This window comes from Paralichthys olivaceus, chromosome 23 (assembly GCF_024713975.1).
Source record: "Paralichthys olivaceus isolate ysfri-2021 chromosome 23, ASM2471397v2, whole genome shotgun sequence".
NCBI lineage: Eukaryota > Metazoa > Chordata > Actinopteri > Pleuronectiformes > Paralichthyidae > Paralichthys > Paralichthys olivaceus.
Genome location: NC_091115.1, coordinates 12,972,548 through 12,992,830, shown reverse-complemented (window position 1 = coordinate 12,992,830; position 20,283 = coordinate 12,972,548). Strand labels below are relative to the sequence as shown.

General features: G+C 39.2%; 1 protein-coding gene across 1 annotated transcript in view; it reads left to right on the top strand.

The window, feature by feature from the left end:
• Positions 1-20,283, top strand: part of rerg (RAS-like, estrogen-regulated, growth inhibitor) — a 32,994-nt gene that overhangs the window by 4,013 nt on the left and 8,698 nt on the right. Inside the window, exon 2 of the mRNA XM_020092372.2 lies at positions 3,209-3,343. Within this exon, the coding sequence (XP_019947931.1) occupies positions 3,283-3,343 (61 nt within the window). The 5' untranslated portion in view covers positions 3,209-3,282. The remainder of the gene's footprint in view (positions 1-3,208; positions 3,344-20,283) is intronic.

The window sequence follows — 20,283 nt, the reverse complement described above, 5'->3', positions numbered from 1 at the left end:
CCATGATGCTGACGAGTGAGAGACACAGAGATGGATGTTCCGAGCTCCACTCAAGCCACGGCGAGTGGCACACAGCCACACCATATATGGGTGTGTGTATTGAAACAAAAAGGGAAAAGTTATCTTAAACCCTGTGTGTGTCTGTGCACTTGTATGGCTATACATTGAGAGGACCAGTGTAGGAGTTCAGGAAGGTGAGGAAATTTTGGCCGGTCCAAGAAAGCTGGAAGTTTGCCGCCTCATAACTTCAACCAGTATGAAGCTGGAGAACACGTTTCTGGCACTGACACACACTCATGCTTTTATTAAACTGGACAGTTCCTGCTGAACTTGTGATCCGTTTCAGTTTTCTACCATTTTTCTTGGACTATCTCATTTCAATCAACAGAGATGAACAGACGGACGAGGGAAGAAATGTTTCGGGTTCATTTACACAAAAGCAACAGCTGACAGATTTTCAGCTGAATTCAGAAGTAACTCAGAAGGCTATAAATTGGTTCTCACGATTAAAAAAAAATTGTAGTCTGGAATCACTTATTTTGCCTCATAATTACATTAAAATTCACAGGTTTACAATTCCTGCTGTCCTTCAGTGGTGCTTGATCAAATACGTTTTTGCCCATTTTATGTATCTGTGTGATATGTGGTTTCACAGCAGGAAAGAGTTAACATGTTACATACTGGTGCATTACAGTATTTTAAGTAACACTGATAAGCCCAATGGTTACTGGAAATCTCCAAATAACATTCACACAGGTAAGAGCATCCTGTTGTGTTTCAGCCAGCCATTACAAGACCAATTTGCTTTTGCGAGAACAGACTCAGTCAGAACATTGTGAACAGACAACAACAGAGATATTTGTTCTTCTTTTAGGGAAACTAGTGCAGTGCCCATTCTGAATATAATTGTCTGGAAACTGCTGTTTGCTTGGTGATGGTGATGCTGGTTGCAGCTTTCTTTCTGAAACTGTGACCAGTGATCAACCGGATTCTATCCTGCACTGAATTTATAGTCAATGCTTTTCATAAAATTAAAATTAATTTGCTTTGTTACTGTTTGCGTCTGAATTATACATAGGTTTGAATGATCATCATTCTTTTTTACATTGCATGTTGGATATTTCAGAGGTTTGTTAACCAGGTGAGACACTCTTAGGCCCAAGTTCACAACATTTCAAAATAGGAGCTCTGTAGTTTAGTTCGATATAAAGAGTTGCAGCAACAAAACAAACACATGCCTTACTTGGGTGCATGCATTGGGTGCATGCATTGGGTGCTGTGTACTGTGAGCCTCTACTTTACGTGTTACACTACTAAGTGCAGTGCATTAATATGAATGTAAACACAAGCCTCAGCTGTGTGTGTTTGGTTTTTTGTTATCAGTCACAGTGAAAGTATCCGAGGATTCTTCTGCAGTCACAAGATTTCAATGAGATTATCATTGTCTAGTTGTTTTTAGTTCAAACAGCAGACAGGAGTGTCTTTGGGGCAGAAATGTTTAATCAATTATTTTGTTAAAATAACTGCGCAGTGGGCTATTTTCTTACCAAACAGACTTGTGATTGGTTGTTTAATCGGGCAGCAGTTCTGTTTTGTTTTTGAATAAGCGATTTTAGCTCTGTGCATGCTCTGCTCTACGCCTCCCTGCTCTCTCTGTCTTCTGCCCCATTTATCAACCCTCTGCATCTGTTGTACACCTGTGGGAAAAATCTAGGAGGTCAACAACTCTAAAAAACAGACTGACCCCACTGTCTCAGTGATATAAACACTGCACACTGTGGTGTTTGAAACTGAGACCATATTACATTGTGGTCTTTGTATGCGTTATCTCCTGCCGATGGACAGTCAGAAGCGTGAGTGCCTTCACCTTCAGCTAATTAAATCTAGAGCAGGAATGATACAGTGCCTGTTTGCAGTGAAAATATAAGGAATATGCTGCTTAAAGTGCTGCACAACTGCAAATGACTAACAGTGCAACGTCTTTTTTAAAAGTAAAATAAGCAGATATCTATTCCACAAAGGTTCCTCTGCTCCCTTTAACCATAAATTAAATGTATTCATACAGATATTTTTCAGATTAAATTTAGTTCAAAATCCAACATTTATTATTTATTTATATTGCAAATATTAATAATGAATAATTACTTTACTTCCTGCCTTCCTTGTTTTTCTAAACTAATATGATTTTTTGTAAGGGACATCGTAAAAATGGTTTACATATTCCTATTTGAAATATTCATACAAGTGGGACTAAACTCCTGGAGATAATTTACTTAACTGGCTGTCACTGAAGTTTGCCTCATTCTGCTGATGCTGTCTTTCACCTTCAGTATCAACAATGTAGTCATTGTGCTCCACTCTCTTTTATAGATAGATGCTCTGCCACGACTGTCGTGGTGTCAGTCATTATCAAAACTGCAAAAACTGCCTGTGCCCAGCCTCACGAAGACAGAATAAAATCATCTCTTACCCAGGAACATGACCCTGTCACACTCTCTATCCAACCTTATCTCCTTGAAATCACATTTGTGTACAACTACATACATGTTAAGTTAGAAACATGAGGCAAACAGCAATTTTCTTTTCACAGAAATCCCGTCTTCACTGCTCCAAAATAGCCACTGGCAGTTGCTGTTTTTGGAATGGCAAAGAAGAAGTGATTTCCGGAAGTCAAAGACTTCTGTTTTGAGGGGTGGCACTAGTATTGCCGATCAAAACACTGGCAATCTCATAAAGCATTTGAAGAAATATCACACAATGGAGCACAAGGACTTCACCAAGGCGAAGGGAAAAAGGGACTAACCACAGCAGGAAACCACATTCAAACAGTACGATAAATTCGATTAAAACAGACGGCAATTTTTTATGCACTGGTATCAGCTCGATACTCAATATCAGCCAATATGCAAAAATCCATGTATCAGAATTTGTATTAGGAGGGGACAAATGATGAAATAGCAAATAGGAATATCTCTACCAACTGCAACCAGTCATGATGAGTCATTATTCGTTTTAGGTAAATTAAGTATGATATTGTATTTCAATGTTATTTAAGTATTCATAGAACCTGGTTAGAAAGATCATGGCCTTGATTAAAAATACAGAGACGGTCAACTTTGACTTAAATTAACATTTACCAGGAAATCCCTGTATGAATCGCAAACTGTGCTGGAAAATATAAATAAACTTGTCCCACGTCTTTCCTCAGACACTACTGGACGGATGGGCGCTGTCAGAGCTCACTGATTGCCTCGCGAAGCTTTGCTGATCGCAGCTGCCGTGATGGCCAAAAGCCCGGAGGTGAAGCTGGCCATGTTCGGCAGAGCGGGGGTGGGCAAGTCAGGTAAACAGCTGTGTGTTTGTGTTTATTTACGCACATTACTTACTTACAAAAGAAAAGCTTCTCTTAGAATTCATCCTATATTTCTCTCTGCGTCTGGTCTGCTTTGAGGGCAGGTCTGTGTGTCTCACAATGACCTTGGCTTTCTAATGTTTTCCTCAGTCACTCTTTCGGACTTTTACACTTGCCATAATTTGTTCTCGTTCTCACTATGTTTGCGTTGTCAACAGTACAGTAGGAGGTTGTTTTTGGTCTGGCTTAAATACCTTCCCTCCCACAGATAAGTCTGTCGAGTCATTACCATTGGTTTGTAGCATTCCTCTGTAAGCAGCAGCAATAGCTCGGCCTCAGCTGGCGCCCTGCATGTTTTCTCCAGTAGCTAAGACAATAACACAGACCATATGTTTCCTGCCAGCTGCAAATCAAGATGTATTGCTTCTGTGTTGCAATCAGCTGTTTGAAAAACATGCTTCAGGATCTCTTCCATGTTGAAGGAGGACATTAAAATGCCTGAGGAGGTCAACTCAAGGACTATTCTACAAAGTATAATGACTGAGGAGTTCATAACCTTCAGCTGAAAGGAGAGTGGCTGTGAGGCAGTGAGGCTGACAGGCTCTGACATGGAACTCTGAAACCTTGTTTGTGGAAACAGAGACCATGAAGTTTCAATCTGTGGCTTTTCTTTTTTTAATAAGACCTACGCTGTTAGCCTGCTTCACCTTGACAACCCACTCAGTTTTTACAGTGACCCCCCTGTTCTGTAGCCAGCCTCATGTTCTCATTTGAAATGACAGAAATGGTTGATTAGGTTATTGGTCAGGCTTCAGGCACTGTCACTGCTCATTTCTTTGGAACCTCTGTGATGATTATTGAATTAGAAAACTCACAAGAACATGTTCATTTCCAATCGGATGCGACAGCAATCAAACCATGACTCAAAACAACAGCTAAATATAATAGCAACTAACCAGTTGTGAGTTCACAACTTTAAACTTTCAGTACAGGTTTAATGTCAGGGGCTGATAAAGCTACATTGGTCATATCTGCATGTTCAGTTGCACAGCTTTCCTAAAATAACCTTAGGGGGAAAAGTCAATATTCCGCCTGTTATCTGACAGTGGGTTGTAACTTCCAAGGTATTTTTATGATCTAACAGATATCTGCTTTCTGCCTTAAATGATAACACCTTTCATCAAAGCAACACAAGTTTCTAAATCCAGCATTTCCACAGACTGTGCCCTTGCTTGCCACAGCTGACTGGATGTTTGACCAGAGAAGAAAAGCAGAAAATAGTCTGTATTGGATTTAATAACTGGTTTCACACAAGGCAAAAAATAGTATTTTATCATTTAGTGGACAGCAGACATCTGTGCTATCTTCAAAACACCTTTGAAGACACAGCCTGCTGAAAAACGGCTGAAGGACTGCGGCCAAGCTATCAGCTCTGTGAACACATACAGCTGTAACAGGCTGTGCTAAGGGATAGAGTTGCTTTGAGCTAGACTATGGCACCAATATGCTCACAGCGACATTATTAACACACCAACTTATCAATCTTATAATTGTCAAGACATTTCAATCAAAACCACAGCCAACAGGGATGTTGCAACAGGATAGGTCCCCAAGTAGAGAAGGCCCCTCAGGGAATGGCTGATTACGAAAGGTCTCAGCAAAAATTTTGTGAGAAACCCAGTAAAGTCTATAATCGGCTATGTGCAGAGGACTGCAACATCATGGTTGGAAACCATTTAACGGCCATGTCACAAGCTGTCTCCCAAGTTAAAAAAAAAAGATATTGTGTTGTGGACTGCGGATATTGCACTATTATTTATGTGTTTACATAATATGCAAAAATTTTTATAGTTCAATACTATGGTCCTGCACTGCTGTAAGCCTCATGGTGTTGTATAAAGAAAAGCCAGGCAATCATCATATTTCATAAGATCTATCCCCTGAAGGCCATGAATATCTGTACAAACTTTCAGCACAGCCTGGTAAATCTTTGCTGAGATACTGGATCAGTCGACTGATGCTGGATCTCTAGGCTACTTGCATGGCAAAAATTAAAAAAATCTACTGTTCCCTTAAGGTTTGCATTGGTAAACGCTCCGCCACTGAGGTCATAAATGGGGCTATGGCTGATGAAGTGTCCTACACAAAACAGATTTTCAGACAGTTCAATCGTGTTTTTGTCTCTTGACCTGATGTCTGGGCTTAAGTCAGCAGTGTGGGAGAACAGAGAAAATTAGTCTCAAGTCAAATGAGGGTGTAAGAAGTCTAATTTCCACCCTGCTTTTTGTAGAGTCCTCATAATGAACTCATTGTTTACTTTCTGGAAAACCCTTCAACACTGACTGCATCCTAACATTGGATTAATCAATTTTCCTGATGCTGTCCTGTCACCTGCATGCCACCTGTTACTCTCTATAATGCAGACAGCAGTAGCCATTGTTTTCATTTGGAGCTACATGTAGTCTCAGTGATCCCTGCAACAACGATTGGCTCTTAACCAAAATATAGCTCTTATGTGAAGGCACACAGTTTATAATGAATCACATTTCTTCACAATGACAAACATCTGGGCTGTAAATTATATTCTCACTTCATGTACAATATGACAGGAAGGAAAAACTGAACACTGATGTTAAACAGATTTGACATGTTTTAAAAGCTTCTGGTATGTTGGAGGGAGCTCTTGTTTGCAGTAAATAAAACTAAACTATGTGTCCATTTCAGCTAAAGAGTTTAACATTAAAGTTTAACCTACCACATAAGAACCCATCTCAAGTGTCTTTGAGCAAGATCTCAATTTGGGGCAATGTGCTAAAATGTACAGAAGCTGAATGCTGATCTCTGATCTTTAAGTTACATTTCATAAAGAGAAAGTGGTGAGAACATCATTTTCTTAGCCAAATGGAAGAAAGTTATTACATTCTTTGATCATTAATTATAAGCTATTTATCAAGCAAAATGGTAATTTGTATGATTTTACATTCCCCAACATAAGGGTTTGCAGTTAGTTTCTCGTCTCTATCATTGTAAATATAGATTTTGAACATAATCATTTTTTTAAAATGTCATATTGGGCTAATGCAAACTTCAGAACTGTTGTTTCTGTTTTCACAATTCTATTGTATTGACCAATGCTAAGACACTCTTATGTAGCAGATATATTATTTCCCATATTCACCATCTTATTGTACTAATATGCCTTTATTTTACAGATTACAGTCATGGATATATTATATTTTTATATACCTGGAGATACTTCAACTGAGGTATGAGGTCTTTAGATTTATCTTCTGGGCACTCTGATTGTAAATACTAATCTTTCTTTATTATTACTAAGTCAGGGGATTACCAAAGTCATCCTCTGGGACCATGAATAGCTGTAATTTCAAGGAAATTCATCCAATAGTTGTTAGTTTAGTTGAACAAAAGTGGTGGACTGATTTCCTGACTAATATTGCAATTCAAGTAGCCATGTCACTAGCCTGACTAGTCAAATCAACATCACCAACATACCATTCAGTTACAAACTAAATGTTTGCGTGATGGAGCTTCTCTGTTTCAGACTCAGCTTCAGACTTTAAGTGCTTGGTTCTGCTTGGACAATATTTATGTTCTCAATCCACCAATCTTTCCATCTTTATTTTGGATAGCAGTACTTGTGCATGTGGGTAAGAGATGTGACGTGAATGGTTCTTGTTTTAGTTGGAGTTCAGTATATTTGTGCTTAAATAGTAATCATTCACATCCAGAGCTTGTTAAGTTCCCACTGCTGGTTGGGGAAAAAAATTAGTAGAAGCAGAGCTGCTGGGTGTCTTGGCGGCTTTGAGGGTTAACCGGGCTCTTTGTGATGGTCTGACCTGGACTCCTGCAGAGCGATCCAGTGCTAACAAAGAGCAGAGTATATTAGTTGAGTGTGGCCGCTCTGGCACTTGGAAGCCTTTGGTTTATTGACTCAGCTGAGGGGAAACTGGGGATCAGGAAATCAGATAAATTTGTCCAATAACTGTATATCCAGCTTGGACTCTACAGTTGTCTGTGCACGCACGCATTCTATACACCATTATGCACCTAACAGAGCATCAAGCAGCTTCAGAACCAAATTGCTGGAGAACAGTAATATAATGGCAGTCAGTACAGAACATACCTTCAGCAAGGCTCAACAGTCTCCGGATTTCCTTATCAATATAAAAATGGCTTTGATTTTACACTACAGCATGTGAGGTAACATTCCAGTGAGGTTAAGTGTTGACATTTACATTGATAACCAGCAACGATCACTCTGCCCTACCCTTTCTGCCTACCACCCATTTTACAGACATATCTGTATGGCAGATAAAACTCATGTATTGTAACGCCCTATTTCACAACGTTAAAGAAAGTGAAAAAAATTCCTCGATGTGCTCATTTATTTGCATCCGGACCAAAACTGAGTGGGTAACAAACAAAAAACAATGAAAAAAAACCCAAACTCCATGGCAGAAAAATAAGAATCACTCTGCAGACTCCTGAAGGAGGCATCCCAAAAGCAACAATGTAGAGAAATAGCCTCTGCTGAGCTGACCTTAAAAATCCCTGCCAAAGACACCCCCGTCAATTACATGAACAACACAGATAACCGAAGATGGCTGTACATCCAGGATGGGTTAGGTTTTAGCAAGCCTGTTATTCAGTTAGAGGTGTAATGCTGTAATATTTCTGATTGTATACAACTGTGTTGTATCAGGGATCTCTAATTCCTTTTAATATACAGAAAAACAGTCAATGTAGAAGACAACGTAACCAGATAGCAGCATGTCTCTAAATGGTTTTGACAGCATTACTTTGTGAGCTCATGATAATAGCTCTGAAATTGGCTTCCTGCTGAAACATGGCACAGTCAACCTCTCACACTCAAATCACTTTTGCAGTGATCATGCTGCTCCCAAAATCAACTTTCTGTAATGTCTGCAGCAGGAAATTAAAGTCCTGGAAAGTTATCAAATAAATGACGGGCTTTCACATCCATCAGGCTTTTCTGTGCATAGCTGCTCGCTCTGCACCGACGAGCAATTAACAGGATGTGGAGACACAGGGACAGTTGCTCATCCTGCTGCTGGAGGTTTCCAGACACATCTTTGGCCTTTGACAGCTGAGAGAGCCCACAGCTGTGAAGCTGGCTGCCTGTTTTGACTTTGCAGATTAAACTCTGTCATGCCAGACAACGTGAGCAGCGGTAAGGTATGATTTGTTGAATACATTAAGCTGCAGTGCAAATGCTCTTATCAGCGTGTCAGAGGTATGTTTTACTCTTTTAGATAAGAGATCTGAAAAGATTTTTAAGTGGCTTTCAAAATGACTGGAGTGATGTGTTCAGTGAGGGGTGTGTCTACTGTACAGAACATTTAGTGACTTGTATGTGCTAATGTGTGTTACATAAGACTTAAACTACCAAACTAAACTAAGACTTTTTTTAATTGTTCTTCTGTGCTCGGTTTGAGCTGAGAGTTCAGATATTTTTGTTGCAGTGTGGGTGAAAAGTCAAATAAGGCCTTGGCAGCAGCACAACCAGGACCAGGTGTATACTATATTAACATCAGATTGTGAAACTGAATAGGATTTCTGTGTGGGGGATGAGTGATGATGTTGATGAGGGAGTATGATGGAACAGAACTGAAATTCCAGAATTTAAAAAAAAAAAGCCTTTTATTTAATGCTGTGGGAAGCTCTGGATGTGCGTGTGTTATCTTTACGAGGGACAGATTAAGAAAAATTATTTGATGAAATATTTTTAGGACAGGATGGGAAAGACATGAACCCACTGAAGTGAGACAGAGAGGTTATTTCTTCAAAAAGTTATATAATAAGGAAATCAGTGGTCTTCACGAGTGACAGAATTTAATTTTAACTGGGTATAATTCAAAAATCTGGCACAAGAAAAAAAAAAAGAATCAAGAACGTTGTCTCAGGGTGTTTTCTTTTCCAAAGTCGTCAAAAGTAAAATATACAGTCCAAATCGGTTATAAAAGGATGGTGTTTTATTTATCCACCTCCTGAGATAGAAGAATTTATAAAAAATTAGTTCCACAATAACTCATATGTTTTCAAAACACTTCAGAATTCAACACACTTTACCTTCTCTGTAACCACTCATAAGACTGACTCTCCAGAGCAAAGTGTGCACTCATGGTTTAGCTCCTGAAACAGTGACGTGAGAACGGATAATGGCAAAGTTTATTGCCTGTTAAGTGAGAACGGGAAGGAGTCAGGAAAAGCATTTGGTTGTTGTGTGTGCATCTATGAGTGTGTGTGTCTGTTTGTGTGTGCTACCCTGTCACAGACGTCAACTTGCTATCAGAGGTTTTTAGTCTTAGTGGTTTTAGAGAGAATAAAAACAACAACCCTAATTCTGTCAAGCAATCACTGATTTTCCAAAATTTGTTGTAAGTGTTAGCTTACTAAGTGTCTGACAGACTTGAGATAAAACTCTGAAAAGGATATGAGTGCGTCAATGTAAAATATTACATGCGTCAGATACTCAGCTGTGTCACCTGTTGCTGTTCTTTCAGTAATTAACTCATCTGCATAATATTGTCATGGGAAACAATTCAAATTTTTCTTGGTAATGAAATGATTAAGTAACTGTATTATATGTACAAACCTCCAAAATCTCAAATTGATCATGTGTTTGCAAAAAATGTATGTCACTACTAAAACATGAAGACTTCTACTCACAGGAATGCATTTGGGAGGTCAGGTGTCAAAAGAAATGTGGTACAAAGAATTTCCTCAGAAACATATTTAAAAATGACTTCCTGACATCCTGTCATCATCATCATCATCATCATCATCAGACAGACTTTCTCTTTAGCTAGCAACAGTCAGAAATTCAGCAGCTCAGAAATCCCCAGAAACTGTTTCCGGAAGTGGAGACATGTTGCCCATCTTTATAAACAGTCTACAACCTATAGCTATATGTTGACTTTTTAGATGCAGTAAGTCCATCGGTTCCTGCATCCTAAAAGCTCGGAGGCTTCATTAAACTGTCAGAGAATCTAAAATTCCTCATTGAGCCAACACTCCCTCTCCATCCTCCTGCACTTCCCCATGTAATGAATAGATTACCCGCTGCCTGGAGCTTCTCCTTGTCCTTAGAAAGGCACAAGGTGTCTCTGTTATTCACCTGATCTGTTGGGCTTTCTGAAAGCCGATCTGCCTGCTTCAGTGTCAGACCTCCTCATGTGTTTCTATTCAACGACACTCCTTCGCTCTGTACACTCAATGGTTGAACAAATATTATATATTGCCAGAAAGGATATATCTGGAGTAATGTTCCTGGTTGCCAATGTTCTGTGCCTCTTGTCAGTTTAATATGAACAAACCAATTCATCAGCCGCCTCTTGACACACACGAGTATTAAGTGGTGGAGCCATAGAGAAATGATTGTGTCACATTAAGGTTAGATTCTTTAATGTTAATGCATTTTTCTTCAGCTGAATTATTTTTAGAGCACACCTCCAACTCTCCCAGCCTCCACATATTGTCTGTTCTGTACTTGTGCTACCTGACTGCCGTCACTGTCCTCAACTGGTGTGAGTCATCACTGTTATTTCCCTCCTTGCTTTTAACCTTACTCTCTGGAGATTAGCAGTGCTTTTAAAATTTCATGATGGATCCATTAAGTTTTTCTTCTATTGCTTGTGAAGCTGCTTATCCGCTGAGGTTCTGGCTCATGTTTAATATTCAGTGACATTTGATTAATTGACACTGTTCCCTAAGACTTAAGATTCTTTTATTACATAAAGTAACATCTGCTTTCTTTTTAATTATCTTCAAGTTTTTCACCGCACATTGCTACACTGTAGTGAATGTGTGCCCCTCAAAAATGCACATACACATCTGGGCTACAGTAGCGACAGAGACACTGTTCCAAATGTGGTGGCTAGTTGTGCGGGTTATACAGCAAGTTCAAAAAAAGTTAAGAGTGTTAAAGTAATACTTTACAACAAGAAATAGTCCAGCACATAAGACTGATAATACTGCAACTTACTTTCACAGTTAAGTTTTTGCATTGATTAATTAAATATATAAGATACAGATGTTAATAAATGTGCTTTAGACATCCTGGTGAGAGATTTTGAGTCCTTTCCACAGAGGCTAGCATTTCTCACCTGCCGTTTATGCGAAGTTAAGCTTACTGGCCTCTGGTTGTAGACTTGCATTTAACAAACAGAGGGTGGTACAGATCTTCTTACCAAATTCTAATTTGAGAATTTCCCAGAATGTTGATCAACTGCCTTAAAGCATGGCTCAAGATTCTGCTGCTTCTCAGTTATATGCATCAAGCAAAGCTGCTTCCACTGTGGACCTTCACCCCACAGTCACATGACAGAACATACACTTAACACAGTAACTGAATTAAGCCTGCCCCTAATAATCGACCAAATGAGAGTTGATGAAAAGAGTCTTGATCAAGTTCATAAATCCACAAGACAATTCACGAGACTATTGGATGTTTATTTCAAAATATGTCTGGAAATCCTGAGTGTGGGATTATTTTGAGAGAGAAAAGAACAATGCCAAGGATGAGACATGAAAACAAATTCGTCAAATATTTGTATAGACATTTGAAACATCCAAAAATAGGCTTATGCTACCACTTAGCATGGCCACTCACTCTAACAAAGGTACTGAGCAATTATTTTGTTGTTTACTATGGCCCAGTCTTGCTTGCATCACAGAAATTGACCTTTCCCTTATTTGGAATATTGAATTATCTATTCTCAAATTTGAATGACAAACATTTCCTTCAACACTTCGTGTGTTAAGTTTATTATAATCGCTTCAAACTCAAAAATTAACAGTATACCTATACTATATTGTAGAAAAGAAAAAAGCAGAATCAAAGATGATTTTCTGAGGTGATGTGTGTTCTATCTCAACAACAGTGCTTACGGTTGCTACAGTGTGGACATGCCTTTGTATAAATAATAATACACAGGTTGTCAGTCTTAATGGTAAAATTAGCTACTTCAATTTCTCTCAGCTTTTCCTTGTACATGCCTTTACCTTCATGTCTATAACCACAGCTCCCATCTGCCACACACATGGCTCTTTATGAATAGTGCTGTGGTGCTATTGTTAGACTAAATTAAAGGGATGAATGCAGCGTCTGAATCCTCACGCCCTTCCCGTTCTAACCCCACAACTGCATGCTTTTGTCCTTTTGCATCTTCAGAGATGTGAAATCAAAGCCTCTCTGGTGTACCATTTTGCAGAGCCACAGGGCCCTAAGGAGAATGGCTGCCCCCCACCCCTCGCTGCCATTGTGAGCTTGTGGAGCTCGTCCAAAGTGGAGCACAGGGGAGTTTGTTTGACCTTTACTGTCATTCAAAGTGAACTCGATATATACTGTGACTTGTTGTGTTCAAACAAAGGAACATGCCTCTTCGTAGTGCAAGGGCTAAGTGTATTCAACTAGAGGTGCATTGAAAAGTTGCTTTTAACTGAATGAACTGACAACTGCGTTTGTGAATCAGCAAAGCAAAAACAAATTGATTTTTCTATCAGGTGTTTGCTTCACCTGCTTTGTGGACCAAAATAAGTTAATTTGTTGAGTCACATCTACATACACCTCTGTGTAGTTACTGAATAGATGTGAGAGCACATATTACTGAATGCATCTAATTCAAATGAGTTAAACCCTCAAACGTTGTAAAGTAATTAGATAAGAGTAATGGTTTAACCTGCATTAATTGATGGTTGGAAACGGCTAAACACCATAGACTGTATATGAAAGATGGACAACATGACTGCTGCCCAAAATAAAGCCACAGCATGTCAATCGCCACCTGGTGGCTGGCTGTAGTGTCACAAAGAGCCTCCTGTATGTTAATGGTTGGGACATGGAACAAACTAAAAAAAATCTAAGAAAAGGTCATATGGTTTCTCTCATTTTAAGTTCGTTCTTTCACACCAATGTCTTAAGTGCTCATTTGATGCTGTAATCACCAATGGACTGATCCTGAAGGCAAGACTAAGTAGGTTCACCATGAGGACCATTTTTTTAGACTGAATTACAATGAGCTTTATTAAAGATCTTATTTCTTTGTCTTACCAACAATACCAGCTCGTCTAATTACACTGCTCATGATTGCAGCACATCCCTTTGCATTGGAGGAAACAATTAGTAGCTCAGGAGAGTATAACACTGCAGTGCATGTTTGAGTGTGGTTTGATTTATTATGAGCACATGACTTGAAATTGGCAAAAAACAATCCAGCTGCCAAAATGGCATCTTGTGAGGCAGCGACCGTGTTTAATGTGTGTTCACTGCACAACAAATTTAAATTATAGTTAGTGTGCCAGCATCAGACTGGAGCCTGAGCACACAGATATTTAGAAGGATGGACTGAATTTCACAGCTGTGGTTCTACTGTGCCAACACCATGTGATTTAATATTTTTTTGAAGCTACAGAAAACAATCAGTTTCTCTCCAATGCTGACATCATACATTTCAAGTAATCGTTCATTTTGCATTTTGGACTGGTAAGGATATCAGATAAAGCTATATAACATGACTCAGAACAAGTGAGAGCCAAGAAAATAGCTCTGTTGACCACTTGCTTACCATCTTTCCCTTCAGTGGGTGTTGCTATACGCTTGTCAAGTATTCCTTTTTCGAAGAGCCAATATATAATTTATGATTACAGTGGGAGATTAACCACTTGCAATTTGTCATTTTGAAACAACGCTTTATCAGACTAATACATGAGAAAGTACGTCTCATTTATAGCAAACAGTATTACATTTCTCATCTACTGAAAAATCTGCCAATAGGAGCCTTTTTGTTTGTTTGGCAATATCCAACAATAAGAACAACTTTATTTAAGACAATTAACAATGCAGAAAAGATGTAAATTTATGTTAACATTTTACATTTACAAAAACTGATACAACTACAATAAAGTTAATTCTCAAATATATACATTACCTGCTTCATGAAAAGGGGTTAATGGATTCAATTTATAATTGAGGACCTAATGCTAACATCATTTTCTCTGACATAGCTCAGTTATAGTGTTTTTAATTATCCTAAAAAGGGTGCTAAAAGGCTGGTCAAATGTTGAAGGCAGAAATTTGATTTGTGCTTTGTTGAGTCTGTCTTGTTCAAAAGCAATGTTTGGCTCAAACAAAGAACTGAGCCAAACCCAGCTTACTGGACAAAGTTAAATATTTGTCCCTGATTGGCCCAGACAGTGATGCAGGCCCCTGTGGGACATGATATGTTTACTGTTGCCTTGTGTGTAATTGTTACTTTGCTCACTTCAGACTTCCCACACCCCTTCTTATAGGTTATTGGTTAAGATCCTAGAATAAATATAAATGGAGCGTGATTGGTGAGCTGCATTCTGATCTGGAAAGGGACATGATCTTCACATGATGATCTATCGGACTAGATCTCATTTATATCTGGCAGCAGACAGAGATTGAATATTTCCCCCAGGAACAGTTGGACCTCCCAAAAGTCCTTGTTCCAAAGGGATATGTACATATATTTCCTTATGAGAAATGTCACTTTTGTCTATCAAGCAGTTACAGAGAGACATGGTACTGGTAGTCTGGGATGCGGACGTGCCCCAGGGAGAGGCTAGTGGTGATAGGAACTCTGGGAAAGCTCTGAGACTGAGCAAAGTAGTGTGACCTTCTGTTCAGGAAGTGGTTTTTGTGCTTTTATAGCTAGTTTGTTTGCCTGCTTCTGTCATCAGGATTGTCACTTCTCAGTGTGTGAAGAAACAATCCCGTATTCCTACAGATGCATTTTCACTGTATAAAAAATGTATTTAATAGGCTGACAGAAAATGTATATCATTCAGAAACTGAAAATGGGTTTTCATATATATATATGTATATATATATATATAGTTAGAAAAATGATGGGGGAAAAGAAGAATGCTTATGCCATTGTTCCATCTAACTTATTACGATACTTTCAGACTCTGTGTGAGTCACATTAATAAAAAGGTTAAGGTGAACTCTGGGGGCAACAAACAGAACGGAACCTGTTTTCCAACTTTCCTCGTGAGCCTCTGTGCTCTGCAAACAATGTTCTCCTGTGTCTGCACTTTGTTCACAACACGTTGAGTCTAAAGTTATCCTTCAGTGGAAGTGATTTATTCCTTGTGTAAGTTCTGAAGTTGAACAGATGTTTAGAATTAATGTCTGAGCTTTCACAAAATGAGCTCTTCAAAACTGCCGCACTTACGTGTCATACTTTTTTCCTCGTTAAATTGCAGAGTGGATTAACAGGAAATCATAAATCAATAATCCCGGCACAAAGCAGTGCAATCTATCCGACTGTTCTCAACAACTGATAATAAGTGCTGGAGATATTGATTAGAGATGAGGGCCAGCAGCAAAAATAGTAATTTCATAGCCAGTAATAAGTCTTGCCATCCCACACTACTTGAGATAATTGGAACAAAACTGTCAATTGTGTTTTGCAGAGCAAAGGATAAAATGTGGAGCATATTTACGGAAACGATTAAATGTTGGAGGACTCCTCCAAACATCGTATTTTTTAACGCTTTGGCCCTTTACAAGCCTTTGGGGCCACGTCGTTTGGAAATTGCAGCTTTGTGTCTGCCAACGGAACAGCAGGGCAGCAATCGTATGCATTTCTTCAGACAGAAATGCAATAAAACCCCAGAAACTGCTCGTCTGGTTAATGATTCACCTCTCTTCTATTCACGTAAAAACATGAGACAAACAGTGTTCGTCGCCAGCAGAGGAGCAAGAGAGGACATCATTCAGCACAATGGAGCGTCATGTACAACTACATGGACGTTTCCCGAGGTCTTGCCGATGAGTTACTGTCACTATAATTTATTTAAATTTCTTTCATTTTTAATATTTCTGAGCTCTCATGTGATTAGTCGGGATTAAGTTATTTATGAAGCCACGGACATGTTTCAGTCAATGCAGTATAAATCTATGTCAGCCAATAAATGTACTCATCAAAACAAACAGGACATTTTCCATCAATACTGCCCTGCAAAGCTATACAGCAGTAATATTCTGAAATCCATATTTTGATGTTCAATTCAATATCTTTAAATTACAGGCAGTGTAACCATATTAAATTCCATGCAAGCACTTTCCCCCACCCCTCACAGTGATTTTCTTTATGTATGTTCTGCAGACAAGGTGACCATCTAAACATGACCTCAGAGCTCTTCAAATAAAACAAATAGGAACACACTTCAGACGTATTTTCATTGATACAAAAAAAACCCACCCACGTTCCATTCTGCAACGTGTCTGCCTGTGGGAGTCTATTGTTAACTTTACTTTATACTAAACAGATTTTACGCTAGGTGTTTCAAACTGTGGTAATCAAAGCCAGTTTTAATGGTAATTAACACTAACTCTCAGGAATGTTAATGGGGTTTACACGGAAAACAGTAAACATTTCATCCCTCCTCACTAGTTATATTAGCTTTTGCAGGATTAACCTGGAGTTTCATTCTGAATCTGTCTCATTTATTTATGTGGAATGATATGAATCAACAATGTCAAAATGAGTAATTTTCAGTTACAGATAAAAGATTTAGCTTAACCTAAGGCTGTCCAAAGCTACTATCTCATCAACTGGCTTTCACTCTCGGTTCAACTGTCTACAGCTGAATGTCCAACAGCACGGTAAGTGCAAAGACAAGTTCAGCCACAGATTGTGTTACTGCAGTTTGCCTTGGTTTCACTAAAATACACTCTCTGCGGCCCATTCATTATATACAGTAGAACAGATGTTAAAAATCTGATTCAGGTCTGAATTTGGACCAAATATTTAGTCTTTCTCTCCCACATAAAGTACTTTCTTATTCTGCTACCTGATTTTTCAGCCAGTCCCTATTCCCACTCCAGTTTTATCAGCACAACTGGTCTGTATGACATGACCTGACATGACATGAACACAATAGGTACAGAACTTAGCAGCTGCACAGCACTGGGAGAGACCTATTTGCCAGCCAGTAAAGAGGTGTTATTGTGGACCAAGTGACCAAAGAGCTGTGGGTGTCCGTCTGATGGCCATGGGGAATCAATAGAGACTGTTCAATGAGCAACACTAAGCCAGATCAGAGCAGGGCCATGGGCGCCGCTAATTGCTCTAGCTTTATTTGCAATCAGTCCAACATTCTGCCGCTAATGTGATTAGGTCACTTTGGACAAAAGCTGCTTTTGGCAAACACCTCCTGTGAATGATGTGTTTGACGTAAATCTAAGAACTTGGCACTGCTCAATCCGTTCACTGGCAACAGCCTTTTGAAGTCTCGGTTGTTTGATAAATTTGATAAAATCGGATCAGTCTGTCTACTCAGTCTTCTGCTACAGTATTTGTTGGGGAATATCAAGATGTGAAAATCCAGTTTACAGGTTGAGAGGGAGAGTAGCACAATAGCCTATTGGTCTAGAAGGCAACAGGTATTGATTTTGTCAGATGCAATATATTATATATAAGACAAGCTTCACAGTGGCAGCACTACACTGTATGTGAGGAAGAAGAAACCCCCACGTTGTAGTGACATGAGGGTATAAACACAACACCTGTCAGTTTTCAGGTGAGAAAAAGTGTCAGTGCAGGTGATGGCCAGAACATCTCTCTCCAGCCCCCCTGCTGATACTGTATTGCCCACTGCTACATCAACATTAAACTTAAGAGGCTTGTCAAACTGTAAAACCATTCAACATCAACATGGAAGAAAATTAGGGAACTAATGAGTCTGTCTAACAAATAATATATTCTCTATAAAACATCAAATAAAAATCTTAATTCATCAGCAATGAATACATTCTGGCTTAATGTAGTATGTGGTTTAGCTGTTTAAGTCGGTCTGGTCTGACACATACCAAAGGATGACCAATATTAGCGAACGTTAGCAAGCACATACTGTTATGACAAATACTGCAGTGTCTTTTTGCCTACTTAATATCCTCTGCTTAACATTTTTGGTGAGTGTCCTGCCCAAGGACACTTCAAGCATGTGGACTGGAGGAGGAAAGTGTTGGAAATCAATAACCAATTGAATGTGTAATCCATCTGACAAAGATTGCCAGTGATTCTGAGTTGTGTTTCTTGTTACTTGGCAAAAGTAAGTCTGAAATGTTGCTTCATAATGCAAAATGTGTCTATTTAGCTGCTACATACCGATTTATTTTTAAATTAGGGTGGGGGGAACACTAGCATTACGTCCAAACAGGCATTAGGGTTAGCATACAGTGATTGGTCAGAATCTTCTAGATCTATTAGAGATAGTATGCTTTTGTTATGTCATTCAGCAGACAAAGTTTTTTATAGGCACAGTTGAACCCCTATAATTGTTATAGCTGATTTGCCTTTACCTGACAGTCAGTGGAGAGACAGAGTTGGGATGATGGGCTGCTGCTTAACCAGGTGAGCTACAGTTGTGCCACCTGATCTGAAATTTGAGATTGGAGAACCTTTATCACCGCTCAGCTAACCCTCAATCTAATCCTTCAATTAAAATGAAAAACGAACAACAAGACTGAAGTCTCCAAAGCAGTCTGACTGACAGGTGCAGAGAGACTTCCTCTTCTTCTTCTTTCTTAACCAGCACTGATCTCAGCTTTCCTCTCACTGCACACATTTGCCTGTCTTTGTTATCTGGTCAGCTCAGAGCACACGAATCCTTGTGCAAACCTTAGTGAATCTGGGCCACAATGTCCATACTGACGCACGAAAACAAAGGCTCCTTTCTTCCATGTGTACATTTCTTTCCAGTGGCAGTGAAAAGCAGGAGATACAGTTACCTCTAATGAGGAAAGGACTTCACACCCCATTGGTTGTTCTGTCTACCTGGAATCCAGGCCACTGTAGCAGAAACGCCAAGAAATTCCCTCAGTGGGAAAAATTCAACACCGAACAAGAGAAGTAAATGTGGTCAGGGAAGAAACGGGTATCGGTCTCCTGCAACAGAAAAAAGTAATACAACAAAACCAGAGTGAAGTTTTCTGTAGTAACTCTATTCATACAAATGACAAATTGAATCATCAACCACTGCCCTGAGCTCAAAGGCCGCACTCGAGTTCTTTAGAAAAGTAATGAAACATGGCAGAGACGCTCTGGCTGACATAATTGGTTTCTTCCCATTGTCTGTTGTGGCTAATTAAGAGCAAAGACAGGCTCAGCCAAGATGGATGTTTTTTTCCCCAGTTCAATGGCAGAGCTCTTTCTCCATTGTCTCATTTCTATAAGCTGCAGCTCAATAAGATCACAAGGACACAGATACCTGCCTGGACTCAAGTGGACTACACGGGCCCATTGGAAGTCATTCAGGCACATGACAACTCCTGTAGAGAAGTGGACTGGAAGTGTGAACAGTTGCTTGTTGGTGTCTTGGCAACTGACAAAATGCCAAATACTGCTCTTGTATGGGACTGAAAAAGACAGATGTTAATTCACTTCAAGATTAAAAAGGTGCGCTTCCTTGTCCTGTTGGAGAGCATAGGCCCCTTCCTATAACACATTTAGACCAGGTTTTAAAATGCAAGTAAACCTACCATAAAAAAATACAATTGACTCTATTCCCACTGCCAGTAAAGTACGTTCATGGCTACTTATGCACCAATGCCCAGAAGTTCAACGCACATAATAACATCGCAACGAAAGTTCCATCTACACTTCCAAAATAAAGAGGACGAATTGGCTTGTTTACCAAACGAGAGCCAACAAAAACTGGTGTCTATCCGAGTCATTTGACTCAGTGGCATTTTGTATAAAAATGGAGTCAACTGAAAGTAGAAACTAATAAACAGCTGCAGAACTGAGGCACACGTCTGGGGTGTGTGGATAAAAGTAGGTATAAAACCTGATGTTTTAAATTACATGAATTATCTCCCATCACAAAAAAAATTTACTAAATTGAATTATAATGAG